The sequence below is a fragment of the Cyprinus carpio genome, chromosome A20 (genome assembly GCF_018340385.1).
Source record: "Cyprinus carpio isolate SPL01 chromosome A20, ASM1834038v1, whole genome shotgun sequence".
Lineage (NCBI taxonomy): Eukaryota > Metazoa > Chordata > Actinopteri > Cypriniformes > Cyprinidae > Cyprinus > Cyprinus carpio.
The window spans coordinates 1381759-1397995 of NC_056591.1; the positions used below are offsets into that span (position 1 = coordinate 1381759).

The 16237-nt window shown below is 35.8% G+C and overlaps 1 protein-coding gene across 2 annotated transcripts; it reads left to right on the forward strand.

Annotated features, from left to right (window-relative positions):
* Nucleotides 1–1456: 1456 nt before the first annotated feature.
* LOC109092091 (interferon-induced protein 44-like) lies at nucleotides 1457–5503 on the forward strand. 2 transcript variants are annotated; one of them, XM_042777315.1, is made up of 7 exons: nucleotides 1460–1676; nucleotides 2108–2141; nucleotides 2254–2452; nucleotides 3090–3236; nucleotides 3375–3540; nucleotides 3764–3864; nucleotides 4321–5503. In XM_042777315.1, the coding sequence occupies exons 1-7, from the start codon at nucleotides 1643–1645 to the stop codon at nucleotides 4510–4512; spliced, it is 873 nt and encodes a 290-aa protein (XP_042633249.1). In that variant the 5' UTR covers nucleotides 1460–1642; the 3' UTR covers nucleotides 4513–5503. The 2 variants fall into 2 exon arrangements, with proteins under 2 accessions (XP_042633250.1, XP_042633249.1); XM_042777316.1 differs by lacking the exon at nucleotides 3090–3236 and having other exon boundaries at nucleotides 1457–1676.
* The last annotated feature ends 10734 nt before the right edge of the window (nucleotides 5504–16237 follow it).

The following is a 16237-nucleotide window of genomic DNA, read 5'->3' on the forward strand; positions in this document are numbered from 1 at the left end:
CAGCTGAGAAGATCATTGGTGTCTCTCTCCCCTCCCTCCAGGAAATTTACGGAATCCGTCTCACTCGCAAAGCCCTCTGCATTGCAGGTGATCCCACTCACCCGTCACACAGCTTCTTCAGTCTGCTGCCATCAGGGAGGAGACTGCGGAGTCTCCAGGCCAGGACCAGCAGACTGAAGGGCAGTTTCATCCATCAGGCTGTCAGGAAGCTGAACTCGCTCCCGAACATGCCCCCCGTCCCTCTTCTGCCCCAGGCACCACTGAACTATGAACCCCCCCCCTCACACACACACAGATCCCTCATCCCCAGGTCCTTCACCCCCCTCCCCAACTAACATACGATGACATGCACCAGTCACTTTGTGCAGCATTGGTCTGCTCACTACCTCATTCACGATGGAACTGACGTCATTCTACCACCTTATCAGTCAGTTAAATAAAAGAACTGCTCTTGAGCCCTTTTGTCACTTTAATCAGACTAAATAAATAAGCTTTTTTTGCACTAAAAATCTTTTTATCTGCACTGTTTGTTCACTGGTTTACACTCTATCAGCTCTCCTTTCACTTTACATTTACTGGAAATGAGTAAATTCAAACTGAAGGAGAATGAGAAGAAACCACATACAAAGGTTTTTAGGATATTTATGCTATAATTAATTTTATTTACATATCATTAATATACATCTGTCACAGGGTTAAAATCCACAGCAGTCTAATCAAGTTTGCCTGTCTGTTTGGTGTAGGCTTAGTAGCAGTGTTGGGGCTTTCACTTTCCATTTACATGAAATCATTGCAGTTAATCAATCTCTCCCTGCCTGCCCACCATTAGACTGTTTTACTGGAATCATGGGTGTTTAAAAGAATAGATTTGACTGAAGGAATGGAAGGGTTGACCTAATGGAAATATTTATTCATGCTATCAGCTCTGCAGAGGAAAGCTAGGCTAGCGATTAAAACATTTTAGTTAAATTTATGTAACAAATTAATGTTAATTCTGAATTACTGGCCAGATTTTATTTATTTTTGTTTTAAAAATTATTGTTGTTTGTTATTTTGTGGCAGGAAATATGAATGATTTTGTTTGTTCTATTTAAAAGAGAACTGAAGGCACATGAGAATTGGCATATGGGACAAATTCAGATGTCTGAGATGATGACAAGGAGAAAAATACATTTTGTTACAGAAATACATTTCTTATGGTTATTTGATGTGAACAAAACATACCTTTTCATAGAAAGGTCAAAATATGTGCAATGTGTATTTTTTAAAATCTTAATTATCACATTTGAACCATTTGCCTTACCTTGCTATATAATTCTTTTCATTTCAATCCATTAAATACTTTACAATTTGTCCTTTAAAACAGAATCTGTTTGGAGTATCTATGTGTTTTTATTGTGTAATAGCATGACACAGAGTAGATTAGTCATAAAAACATTGAAAAGGTAAAAGTGAAAGTAAGACCTGGAGGTATAAATATTGGCTGGAATGAAAGATGCTTGCACATCCCAAAAAACACTAGAGAAGAAGACTAAATAGCAATTCTATCTGTCTTGTTATTACTCTGTATTTAACTGAAGTCATCTTTGTTTTTAATTTAGTGTGTAGGGTTTTATTTTCAAAATTTATAAGTAAAATCACGATGGGAGGATCAGGATCTAAACCACCCTCACAAGGCAAGTATAATTTTAGAAGGGTTGTATTATCGTTACATACATGCTAGCTGTGATAAGATATCATTTTGTAAGAGTTGAGGCTGGACATGTGAAACAACAAATGTGTGATTTTCTATTGCTAATGACAATAAAATGACAAGGTTATCACTTGTAAGACACTGGACTTTGCTTTTCCAATACATAAATACATCGGAAAATAAGCAGTAGTTTCATATTTAAACATGAGCTTTAAGTACATTTTAAATTTGTTCTCTGTTCAAATATGTACAACACAAACACAAGTCTAAGGATGGTAAATATCTAATCTAAGACTATATTGTTGAAGGAAGACACATTTAAAATATTTCTTTGATTTTGGTTTTGAGTGAATACTGAACGGATTTTCCATTTTATAATCATAAATTATTTCTGTTCTATTATCTCTATTACAGAATTTGATAAAGAATGGAGGGATACACCCTGGGAGTAAGTGGAAAATAATTCTTCTTTAAAAAAGAAAAATGATGACCTATTTGTACAAGCAAAATGTGTAGCTTCAACATTGCTTTGTAAAAACAATAGGCCCCTTTTTCAACAGAAAGAAAGAACTTTTGGAGGAAAACCTCAGGGAACTTAAGCTGGGCGACTCAAATGTTAAGTACATCAGGATCTTGGTTGTTGGAGAAGTTGGAGCAGGAAAGTCCAGCTTCATCAACTCAATCAATAGTGTTTTTCAAGGAAGAATCACAACAGAAGCCCTTGCTGACTCTGGGTTTGGCAGAAGTTTTACAAAAACAGTAAGTATATGAACCCAAGTTTTAAAATCAAATCAAATGGTTTACTAAATTATGCAGGCTACACACTCTACAAAGAAACATTTGAAAATGAAGCTACTGAGGCAACACAACTGAATGATATTGCTGTCACAGTTTAATTAATAAAAGAAGTTAGTTTTGGATAACTTATGTTTCAGATATATTATTGCCAGCTATTTTAGCTGTTTTTGCTCCAGCGACACTAGTTCTGATCAAAGACACGATAACACCATTATAACAGCTGTGTTGAATGAGCCGCTGAACAAATCCCTGAGTGACTGATGTTTGAGAGCACAACCTCAGACAAGCGCTGTGATGCACACAGGGACAAGTCTATGCTGTTGAACTCTTGAAATGTGGCTCAAGCAACCAGGTTTTGCAGAACAAAACTGTTTTATAATGACATTTAATACATTAACTTTGTAGGATCATTACCCAGGATACATTACGTGTGTTGCATTTCTTAAATTTTGATTTGTGGGTTTATTAATTAGGATACATTTGGTGTGTTGCATTTCTTAATGTGTTTGTTTTATGTGCTGGTTGCTTTTTTATGTGTCATAATTAAATATATTTGAAATTGTTTATTTTATTGTTTTACTGCTGTATTTTTCTACAGTACAGAACTTATTACATAAGAAATGGACAATCAGTTCTGCCTTTTGTCTTCAATGACATCATGGGCTTTGAATCCGAGGAATCACAGGGAGCTCATCCAGAAGACATTGCCAAATCCCTTGAGGGTCTCCTTAAGGAAGGACACAATATGAGGAGGAAACTTTTCTCCGTTCATTTACTCTGATTAAAAGTGGTTTTGTGAAATTATTTAAATGTTATTCAAACAATGCATTGACACTGCAGAATTATAAAAGAGTGTCTTTCCTCTTTTATCCTTCATATGAAGTTCAATCCAGCTGTTTCTGATAAAAATGTGGACTACAGAAGTGAAACAAGGCCTGAGGATCTGACATACTGTCTGGTCTACGTCATCGCAGCTGACAAGGTATCGATGATGAAGGAAGAAGTCTTCAAAAAGATAAGATATATTAGAGAGAAGGCCAGCAGTCTGGGTGAGTAAAACAGCAAAACATAAAAATAGTCTGTTAAAATCTCCACATGATAAAAACATAAAATATATCTAAACAATGGGTCCAATAGTTTATTTGGATCATTCAAAGTTTTTGAAAGTTTCTTCATGCTACACAAATCTATCGAAATGACGTATAATGTATAAAGACTTCAAGCAACATTGCACAATGAATAAATATTTAAACTTATGTTGACATTCAACAGAAATTCCTCAGGCAATCATCATGACAAAGGTTGATGAAGCATGCCCACTAGTACGAGACAATCTAAGAAAAATCTACACTAGCAAGAAGATAAAAGAGAAGGTAATTATCGTTCCTCTCTGTTCTCTGTGGTGTCAGTCCTCTGGCTTTTGTTTGCAGTTTTGTTTAAGAACAAGGGTCTCCAGACTCGTCCTGCAGAGTTTAGCCTCAACACACCTGTCTGTAGTGTCTAGTTTGTATAGAAAGAGCTTGATGAGCTGCTTCAGGTAGAGCTGAACTCTGCAGGACGAGTCCGGAGACCCCTGGACTAGGGCTTTACAACATAATAACAAGAATAATTACAATTATAATAAATGACTTTTTAAATTGTTTGCTGCAAATAATTAATATGGCTAGACCAAAAAACTGACGACAGAGTTTTAATAAATGAAGCGGTTCTTTCCACTGACACACAAATAGATTTATAACATTTCACAAACACACATATGTTTTAGAGCATATTCTTTTTTATGTATTACAGCCCCCAATAATATTCAGCCGGTGTTTTTCATTCTCCAGATGCAGGAGTGCTCTAATTCGGTTGGTGTCCCTATGAGCCACATCTTCCCTGTGAAGAACTACCATGAGGAGATCGATACTCAGAAGGATGTAGATGTACTGATCCTGAGGGCTCTCACACAGATTGTGCAAATAGCAGATGATCTACTGAAAAGAAAACAAAGTGATTCTGAAGAAAGAAAGTGTATCTGATACAGTAGAGAAAGCCGAGGAAATTGTGGGAACATGTATTAATGAACTTTCATATAATCGTAGCTTTATACACAAGGCTGAACTACCTCCTATGTTTCTGATAAACAAGTGCAGAGAGGGAGAGATATGTAGATTGTGACACATACTGTAGTATTTCTGTAACGATCATTTGTTGCTGCTTTCTATTCACTTATTCACCTTTCTATTTTCTACTCATTACCTATAAAATATTTTTTTTATTAGGCAAAGTATGCCGTACATTAATCTAACTGCAAATTTATAATATATCATTTTAGTAAATTATAAAAACTACCTAAAAATATCATTTGTTACATGTTCCCAGTCTCTTATTCTACAATTTAATATGAAATATAATGTTTAAAATCCTTCAGAAGTCTTTACATTTCTGTGTACCTCCATATCCCATCTGATATTTAAATACATTTGTTACAAAATAAATCGATAATATTTTAGATAAAATGCACAGTTTAGTTGTGTGCCCAGGTTTTCATTCAGTCCTGTTATCCTGGGAGAATTCCACAATACGCATTTTCAACATGATATTGCAACATCTGGATCTAAAACATGTGGCCTCATTTTCACTTCTGTATATTTGATGATATTGTAATGATGACTGGGAGTGTCAATCTTAACATACTGTTCTGTTACCTGAATTGCTTAGATGTTGTTTGTTTATTTTAAAAATACTAATCTTTGGAAAATCACTATAATTTGCTGAGTATTCTCATATATTAGCTCATTTTATCACAAAATCTCAGTCCTGTTATTTTCAGTCCTGTTACTCATATAAAGAGTAACGGGACTGAGTTACAGTAACAGGAGTGAGTATATAATACAGAATTTGATCAGCTATATCAGGGGTGGCGAACATCGGTCCTGGAGAACCGCAGCCCTGCAGAGTTTTGCTTCAACCCTCATGTATGCTTTTATTTTAGTGCAATTGTATCAATAAACAAAATCTCCAGTCTTTCACATGCATTCTAAACATTGTGTTTAATTGTAAATGTGAATCGAGGGCGGTGCGACAGCGTTTCGCCGGCAGTTGATCACTGCAAATATGTTTCCAACTTCTTTTACTTACAAGCAAAGAATGAAAATGAACTTCACTGTGAGTGTATATAATCTGAACCACGGGGACCGACTACAACAAACCTTAGTAAATCACCTTGCATGATTAACTCAAGATAGTTTATAGTATGCAACAGTATTTACAGTTGTCTTCCCCAAGTAATATCCAAATTTATCTTAAAACTTACCTGTATTTTTTTCTGAGCCACAACAATTGGAATGAGTAAATTAACGAGTAAATTAATGAGTAAATTAACGACTGTTTCCATACAGGTTTCCTAAACAGGTCCATTGGTCAAACAAACAGATAGCCCTGCCACACCTCATGCCATTGGCTGAGCCAGTGTTGGCAGTTCAAAAATAAAAAGTTGATGATTTTAGTATTTGTTTGTTTGTTTAGCACACAAAATAATAAGTAAGACATGTTTCTGGATCAACATCACTGTCCATAAATATATACCTAACCCCTAAAAATATAGTTCCTACACCTAAACCTAACCCTACCCATGATTTATTTCTAAAATCAGAGAGAAATGATGAATAACAAGGGTGTAGAAGCATCTAAACCTGACTGTAAGCCTAAAACTGACATTTCTTGAAAACTTATCCCTTAATTCTTAAAAAAACACTTTTAAAACATAAGTGATGTTTAAATACCTCATTCATTCACACGGCAAAAAAATGCTTTTCTTAGCGAGTATTTTGAAATCTAAATTAAGTGAATTTAACTTTAAAATAGTGAAATTGTAAAAAAAAAAAATTTAATTGGAAATTGGAAGATATTTCTTAAAATGTTGGAAGTTAATTTGAAGAATGAGTAAATTGTAATTTTTCTTATGTAGAAAATGCATCTTGATTTAAAAATCTTTAGATATTTTGACTGGAAATAACAAAATATAAATACAATGTAAGAAAAGCATTTTCTGCAGTGCAGGTACATTCATTCAGTGCACATATTTCATCACGCAGACACTGTGAAAGTGACAAAAACAGCTTGTCCTCTTATACTGAATCCTGTAGATTATCTTGTAGGCTGTTGGACAGTGTTATTCCTGCTTCTTGTCTGCTGTACTGCTGGTTTGTGATTGTAGCTCTGTGTAGCTTCGCTTTTCTGTAGAATCTCTATCCTACAATCACATAAAAAAAAAACAATAAAAGAATCTGCTGTCTTGCTCCAAATGACCTCAATCTACAGAGAAAGTAGATTCTTTGCATTGATTTTTTTTTTTTTACAGATACCATCTATATGATCTCTCCATGATAATGTTTTGTCTATCCATACTCCTAAGTACCTACATGCTTCTACTTGTTTGATGTTCTCTTCATGTATAACAACATCAGCAACAGGCCCTAATACTATCTCCTCAGTTTTTTAAGTTAATACTGAGGGCATTATAGTCACACCATTCGACCAGTTGTGTACCCCTTGTTGATGCTGTTCTAAGCACTCTTGGTTATTCAATAGCCACTTTTCCACTGTCGGGCCAGTGCGAGCCAGTGCTTTAAACGTGCGGGGCGTGGCTAATAGTCCCGGACCTGTAGCACCAGGCCAAAATAGCGCTGCGTTTCACTAAAACCCGCCCTTTACACGCCTCTCAGGAACAACGTCACGCAACCCCATAATTTTACCAACAAAGAGAAGTTATCAGAAAACTAATAAGAAATAAGTCACTGGAACTAGCGCGATCACAAAACGAACATGATAACAGCAGCCTTTTGTTTGCATGCTTTGTTAAAGATTTAAATCCAAAAGTAATTAATTAGTCACACAGAAGTAAAGCGTTATGAACATAGCCTGCTATTCAGTCGAGTCTGTTTCTGTTTAGGCTATTTGTAGCCACAGTAGCCTATATATCACATTTAGAAAGAATGATAATTTCTATATTTTTATAAAAGCTCATGAAAAAAACATTATTATATTTTAATGGCATAGGCTACATGGAGCTAAACTCTTGAGACGAGACTTATTACAGATAATATAAGTTACTAAATAAATACACGATTGTGATAGAGTATAAGAAGCTGACATCTGATTTCTTCAAGCGTCATATTTACCATGTTTACTATGGTAACGTTAATGTTTAGCATGCACAGTCTTTTGCATCGCTTATAAATATTTCTGCCTCGTATATTGATTATAATCCACATCGGATCAAGTTATTTCAAACACTCGCTGCTGACTGAAAGTGAGTTTTTGAGCTCAACTTATTTTAAAAAGTGTTTTAATGCTGGCGTTATAGCTGTAGCTTTATGAAATGAATCCGCGGCGCTGACGCTCTCCAGACGCAGAGAAACTCCGCCTCTGTTCATAACCACTCCTCTAGCCCCAGCTGGCCCGCTTTGGCCCAAGGTAAAAGAGGTGCTTCCAGAAGTCATAGATCCTCTTCTGACTATTATTAATTCCTCATTGTCATTAGGGTATGTCCCCAAACCTTCAAACTGGCTGTTATTAAGCCTCTCATCAAAAAACCACAACTTGACCCCAAAGAACTAGTTAATTATAGACCGATCTCCCTTCAAACTGGCTGGTCCAAGATACTAGAAAAGGTAGTGTCCTCAAAATTATATCCTTCTTAGAGAAAAAATGGCATCTGTGAGGATTTCCAATCAGGATTTAGACCGTATCATAGTACTGAGAGCTGCTCTCCTTAGAGTTACAAATGACCTGCTCTTATCATCTGATCGTTGGTTGTATCTCTCTATTCCTTAAGATTACATGGGCAAATTAACTTTTTAACACATAATATTTGTGTAGTTGTCTGAGCACAAACCCATGGAAAATGAAGCTGAATACTGTATGGAATGGAAGCGTATGGAGAAATATGCCGTCACCATCACCACAGCTGTTAGATTTATTTGGTCATCTTTATTTCCTACAAATACAAAAAGCAACTGTTATGTCTTTTTCCTGTTGGATTTTAATATTCTTCAATACTTGTTATTGTGTCCGTCTCCTCTTCATCTGTTCTTCATCATTTTTTGTCTCTTTCTTGCTGTTAGCTGAGTAGAAGTCAGATGTTAATTTGATTAACTATAATTAAGAAATGCAACAGTTTGGATTAGAGAATCTTTAATTAGGTGAAAAGAGCATTAGACTGTGTGGGAAAAGCTGCTGCACATTTAAACAGACACTGAATGATTTAATTTTAAATGATTTAATGTTGGGTTATGTTTGTTTTTAATTTATTGAATTATGAAAAATACTTGTATGACATTTATTGAACTCTTGTTCAAAAAAACACATTATTTTTCACATATTTTACATTATTACAACAGATCTCTCCCCAGTCTGGTATGAATGGCTGGAATAGTTACTGTATCAAATTAAGGCCCCGCCTTCTGAAATACGAAATGTGTTGTAACTGGTCAGCTGGGCCAGTGTGTGTTGTGATTGGTCAGCTGGGCCAGTGTGTGCTGTGATTGGTCAGCTGGGCCAGTGTGTGCTGTGATTGGTCAGCTGGGCCAGTGTGTGTTGTGATTGGGTCAGCTGGGCCAGGGCGTGCTGTGATTGGTCAGCTGTGATAACACCGTTGTCTTCTCTAGTGCAGCTCAACTAGGTCTCATACCCATTCGTCGATCTTTGTGATATCACCAATCCCGGAAAAATATTGCGTTGTAAGTCCAAACGAGTCGTTCATTTTAGGTTTTTGAAAAGTGATTTCTGTTAAATAAAATATCTCCTTTAGAAATGGACTTTGAGCTTTGTAACTTTGCAGATCTTTTTTATGCTCAAACAGCAACATTACAGACTAACTAAAGTTGAAATGTGAAAAAGCATAATAGCAACCCTTTAATATGTAAAAAGTCATGGAGCCTACATTCATTACCTTTTATACTCAAAGCTCTACCTTAATTGAATTGTTTTTATCCTCATGTTTAGCTGCTTTCTTTTCTTTTGCTTGAAATTTCTGACAATGAAAATGATATTAGTTCAATAATTTACCGTTCTGCCAGTTTTTTTACTTTTGATATTATAACAGTGGATTAAGAATTAAATCAAGTAAAAACAGAAGAGGTGGCGGGTGACTAATTAACAAGCAAGGAAACTAACTAGAGAACACAGACAGGCAAAACGGGAACAGAAAACTAAACTAAAACAGAATACACATGTAACACACATACTGAATAAAGTGATTTCTATTTATGTACCAGTGCTGTGAGACTGCAAACTCAATTTACATTATTTCTGTCATTTCATCGTACGTGTAATATTTGGTGCATTCCGTACAATTTTTTGCAGAAATACATGCATTTCAGACTGTGACAAAAACAGCTTGCACGACTGAAAGTGAAAATAGAAATGGGTTGCATATACAAAAAAGAGATCAGCTTACTCTGGACAGGCACATTTATTGAGACACTAAAGCACTGATAAACAAACAAGTGGTATCAGAAATCAATTTATTATTGCCCTTGTTTTGAGTATCTCAGCAATGTCATAAATAGTATATCAACTTCACACAATAATGTCTCATTTGTTAACATTAGTAAATGCATTTGACAAAAAAGAGCTATCAATGAACAATATACTGTTGCATTTTTTATTTGTTGTTGATGTTTGTTATTTTAATGTTTTTGTTATTTGTTGTTGATTTTACTAATGTTAACAGATAAAACTTTACATTTTAATAATGTTAATATTAACGAACATTAATAAATGCTACTGTAATGTTTATTTTTATAATTAATGTTAATAACTGAAACCTTATTGTAAAATGTTACCAAAGTTGTATATATTGTTATGTAATCTTGATGTTTGGATTAAACCTTTCATTGTTGTATCCCTTTAAACCAGCCTGCCAGATGGTTTTTGGATTAAACCTTTCATTGTTGTATCCGTTCTCCTGATGCCACAATATATACAGATCAATGAAATTGTTAAAAATATGCTTATACACCACGTGGATATTCATTAGGCAATTTCATATTATTTGTTAAAAGTATTTCACATAAGGAGAATAAGTTTATGGTTTAAATTAATTTAAATAATATTCTGTTATGTTAGTCAATATTTCAATTAAACTTCAATTAACATGTTTGTGTGGTAAAAGTCAAAATTTCAAGTTAAATTCTATTAACTTAAAGGAACAGTTTAAGCTCAATCCAAGCATCATGTCTGGAGGAAGCCTGTGATTCACTGACCCTTTAGAAAATATAACTTCAGTTCTGAATGAATCGGTTGAATAAAGCACTCTATGAATAAACACAGTGGCTTGCCCGTCCATACTAGCAATTTTTACAGGTATCATTTTATTTTATTCTGTCATTTTTATATTTCCATATTCCAAGTTTTATATTGAAAACATTAATCTCATATTATTATTTTTTGCAATTTGTGAGTGCAGTGTGAATGCATGTACACCTCGATACTGAACCGATACCCAGACGTGTAGAGTATAATCATACTTGAGTAAAGGTACAGGTACCTAACAGCAAAAATGACTCCATTACAAGACGACTCGAGTAAGTCTTGCAAGTCTCTGATTAAACAGTACTTAAGTATTTAGCTCATACTGAAATCTCTTATAAAATTATTCACAAATTTTACCGTTAAGCATTTCTTTCAAAAATGTAAAAATATAATTGTACAATACTTCAAACGAGTTATATTTGAAGCCTGCCCTCTGAGAAATCCTGAAACATTGTTATAGATTGAAGCAAAATATATAACAAATAATATGAAATTGCCTAATGAATATCCACGTGGTGGATAAGCATATTTTTAAACAATTTCATTGATCTGTATATAGATAATATAGTCAGTATCACTGAGCTTTCGCTCCACAACATAAGGTCCAGAAAACTTTGCCTGCAATGAAGAGCCAGGCAGTGGTAACAAAACGAGAACTTTGTCTCCCTTCACAAAGGAACGAATGACTGCCTTTTTATCAAAACACAACTTCATCTTTATTTGAGCATTTGATAAAGCTGACCGAGCCAGATCTCGAGCTTTATGCAGACGTTCTCGAAACGAGCTAACATAATCTAAAAGATTGCACAATGGCTTTGTTTCAGACAACCAGGTCTCTTTGAGCAGCTTAAGTGGACCTCGCACCGTATGCCCAAAAACTAACTCTGCGGGACTTAACCCCAGAGACTCCTGTACAGTCTCACGTACAGAAAACAACAGCAGCGGCAAACCTTCATCCCATTCTTTTTCTGAATCAACACAAATATGTGCGTAACATGGTTTTCAATGTTTGATGGAATCGTTCCAAGGCCCCTTGAGACTCAGGGTGATAGGCACTGGAAACGATATGTTTAACGTGCAACTGAGACAAAATTTGATTAAACAACCGAGACATAAAATTGGTTCCCTGGTCTGTCTGAACAATTCTCGGAAGCCCAAAAGTAGAAAAGAACCCCATTAGAGCTTTCACAATAGCTTTAGCTCTCAAAGAACTAAGTGGTATCGCCTCAGGATACCGAGTTGCTGTGCACATGAGCGTCAGCAAGTAAGTATGCCCTGCTTTTGTTTTCGGTAAAGGCCCGACACAATCTACACAGCAAAATATCCCCAGTGTTAATTTAACACTCTGAGTGTGGACTCATATATAAACACCGAAGCAGTGTTAAAAGTAACACTGAGGCAGTGTTGAAGTTAATGAGATAATTAGGTGTTTGATTGAGTGATGATTGACTATTATTGAAGACACCTGATGTTAACAAGCAGAATCACCAAAAGAATAAAATCACAATTTGTGTGTCACCATTATAGTGGTCAGTATTAGCTTTAGTTGGGATCTTGACCCTTGACTTTTTAACATTAAATTTTGCTTGGCTTTTATAACTGAGTTATAACAGACACATAAGTGAGTGAAAATCATCAGGTTGGTGATGATTATTTTTAATGTAATCATTATTTGACCTGAATCACTGAATTCATTCAGAGTCTTTTCTCTGAGTTATGTATCCTTGACAACTTTCATCCCACAGTGAAAGAGTCTGTGTTTACTATACATTTTGTAAGGGTCCCTTGCAAACTGTTCTGATTTCTTTTTCAAGATTCATTATTTTAGGCACACACAGACATCAAGAATCAGTATATGAATCTCAACAACGGTGACAAACAGCAAATTCAGATAAAAAGATTAACTCTTAACATCACAAAACTACATACTAAAAAGTCACATAAAAACGGCAATAACATGGCTATAACATGCTTTTTTGATGGTCACCATTGTTGTGATGCTCACGCTGTTTCTTGATGTCTGTGTGTCTAAATAAAGAACTCTTTATTTATGTAGAAGTAAACTTTTAAAAACATCTGTCTGATTAGGACAAAAATGAAAGATATATTTTTTTTAACCTAGTTTATGTAATCAATAAAGAAAACCCAACTCAGGTATTGAGGTCACTACATGACAATTAGTCCAAATCATAATAAATACCACATGACCACATTTCCTCTTGTCTGTATGTTATAACTCTGTTACCACAGCCTCACAAAACCCAAAGTTAATAACTGAAGGGTCAAGATCCCAACTAAAGCATACACTGACCACTATAATGGGGACACACAAATTGTGATTTTTCTCAGTTGGTGATTCGGCTTGTTAAAATCAGGTGTCTTCAATAATAGTCAATCATCACTCAATTAATCACCTAATTATCTCATTAACTTCAACACTGCTTCAGTGTTACTTTTAACACTACTTCGGTGTTTATATGAGTCCACACTCAGAGTGTTTTAAATTAACACTGGAGATTTTGCTGTGTAATATTTTAAGATTGGATGTTTTTCTGTTAGCAGGAATCGGCTTTAAAGGTGCTGGGGAGATAACCTGGTTAGGCTTCCCAACCGTTTGACAAGCATGACATGATCTGCAATATTTTATAACATCTGACTTAATTCTAGGCCAAAAGAAATGACGCAAAACTCGATAAAACGTTTTAGCCACACCTAAATGGCCAGCCACATTATCATGCGCCACACTTAACACCTGTTCTCGAAAACATTTGGGAACGACTATCTGGTACAATATGTCCAACGTTTTAGCCACCGACACTGAAGGTGTCCATTTCCGCATTAATACCCCGTCCTTAAAGTAATACCCAGTTGACTTATTCACAATTTCTTTTGCATTTACAGCAGAATCTCGGCAAAATTCGCGCGACTGATCTTGTTTTTGCTCGGCAACCAACAGCCTCCGATCTACAGAAAGTAACAAATCAGCGGAACCAAATTCAGCACCACTGCTAGTGGACGATGTACCAGAATCAGTCACGTTTTCATCAACAAGAAAAGTGTCAGATAAGTCAATTACGGTGGGAAATTTTTGTGATTGAGCTCGAGTAATCACACAGGCAGGAAACACGGACACATCTACCGCAGTCTTGCTTACACCCTACGGATGTTTTCATCTAGCGGATTCTGAATGACTTCAGGGAGAGGAAAAACTTTTCCCCCAGCCAAGTCATTTCCAACTATCAGAATTACACCATTAATAGGTAATCGAGCACGAACGGCCACTTTTACGAAAGCAGTAACCCACTCAGATCGAATATATATATTATGCAAGGGAATCTTTTCTACTCGCATTGCAATTCCCTGCACTAACACATCAGAACCACAATACGTTTTCTCTGAAAATGGCAACGAGCTTTCCAAAATAAAAGACTGTGCTGTCCCAGTGTCACGCAACATAGTAGCAGGTGCTCTTCTCTCGCGCAAACTCCACGAACGTTTGATTGGCAGTTTTCACATGTAAACGGAATTTTTGGCGATAAGGCTCAGGGACATCTCTCGACAGACTTCCTGAGCTTTTCCAGTTAATCGACATTGCAACAAAAGCGGCCAGACTTCTTTCGGCCAGCTCAAAGCAGCGGCAACGCGTTCAAACGCACCAAAATATGAATCAACCTCGGCCTCCCGAAACGGTGGCACGAGGTTGATTTGCATACTAATATCAAAATCAGGTGAAGTTGCAGAAGGCATAGGCAACAGTTGAATCAGAAAACATGTAAACTCCGACTAGTTCGAACAACAGCAGGTAGTATTGGTTTAGACTCACCAAGCGGTCGACCAGCCTGGGTCTCCAATTCACATTGTCTAAAGCGCAAAAGTTGGGTAGTATGTTCTTGACGTTTAATTTCCAAATCCAGTTGTTTCAATTGGATAGCAAGTTTTAAATCTTCCCGTACCTACCCCACTGCGCAAAACAAGCACCTGGATGCCTGCTCGAACCCTCTTCTTCACCACTTGTTCTTTCCTCTGTCTCCCCACCCTCACTTTCAGGATTTTGAACTGCTGTTAACACCCCCTGTTGAACTAAAGCAGCTTGTATTACGTCCCGCACCTCTTTTTTTTCGAGCTGATTTTACTATCGAAATTCCATAATAATCAGCAATCAAATACAAATCCGCTTTACGACACAATTCTAATCCTTCCCACGAAGGCTTTTTGTCGAAAGGCCTCAATACTAAATTCCATTTCTCTATACCCCTTTCCCCGATTCTCAAAATAAAACTGCCAATAAAACGTCTGCACCAGCAAAAAAAAAAAAGAGAAATACATACCATTGGACGAACCTATTACTATAACGTGTCCCAATTCGTTACGATCGGACGAGCCCCCATTTGTTACGTCCCGTATTATAAGGACGGGCTTGGCAAGCGCTTTTGTTGACGATAACAGGAAACCAGCCCCAGCCGACAGATCACCAACGACACAACACTAAGTTACATAAGTATAATTTATTTAAAGTGAAAAGAATTAAACTAAGGAGCAATGACTTCAGGGTGCCCCAAGGCCAAAATAATAAACAAAATAAACTTATAACCAAACATATATATAAATTACCTAATCAGGGAATAAACAAAATTACACAGTAACTTCCCTAACTCCCTATAAATAAACAAATCACAAACAAGATAAAAAAAATAAGTAGCAGGACACCCCTACGCTCCTAAAACAGAACCAAATTAAATCATCATAAACAAAACGAACACAATAACCCAAAGATTTTGGGATCTGCCGACGGGAGAGGAACCCGGAGCTCTTCACACCAACAAGCCAATGCCAGAATGAGCTCCCATCTTCGGTAAGTGCCGCCCTTTTAAAGGCGGTGAATCAGTAGATCCACCAATCAGACTCCACCGACGACAGCCAATCCCTGCACACATATACAAAACAACACCCACACAAAACAGATACCTAGGATCGTAACACAGCACACAAAACAGATACCTAGGATCGTTAGTAAGTGGTACTAAGGATTTGGTTTTTTTGAGTGTTTGTTTTTTTATTATGTATTTTTTTGTTTTTTTTATTGAATCTTTTTTTTTGTATAAATGTACTTTTTTCTTATATTCTTTTTTTGTTTTTTATATTGTTTTTTTTTTTTTAATATTGACTAAGTTTTTGTTTTAATGTAATTTTTTGAATATTTAAAATGTAAATGTATTTTAAATCCTGAATCTGTAACAGATGCATCAAATAAAAAAAAAAAAAAAAAAAAAAACATATGTAGGATTGAGACACATGAAAAAAAAAAAAAAAACATATGTAGGATTGAGACACATGAACCCAGAATGGCAAGAAAAAAAAGTGTGAACTCTGATACAGACACAATTATCTCCAGTATGTTGTAAGAGGAGTCATCTGGCTGCTATAAGTGCAGATTTTCAGGACGTT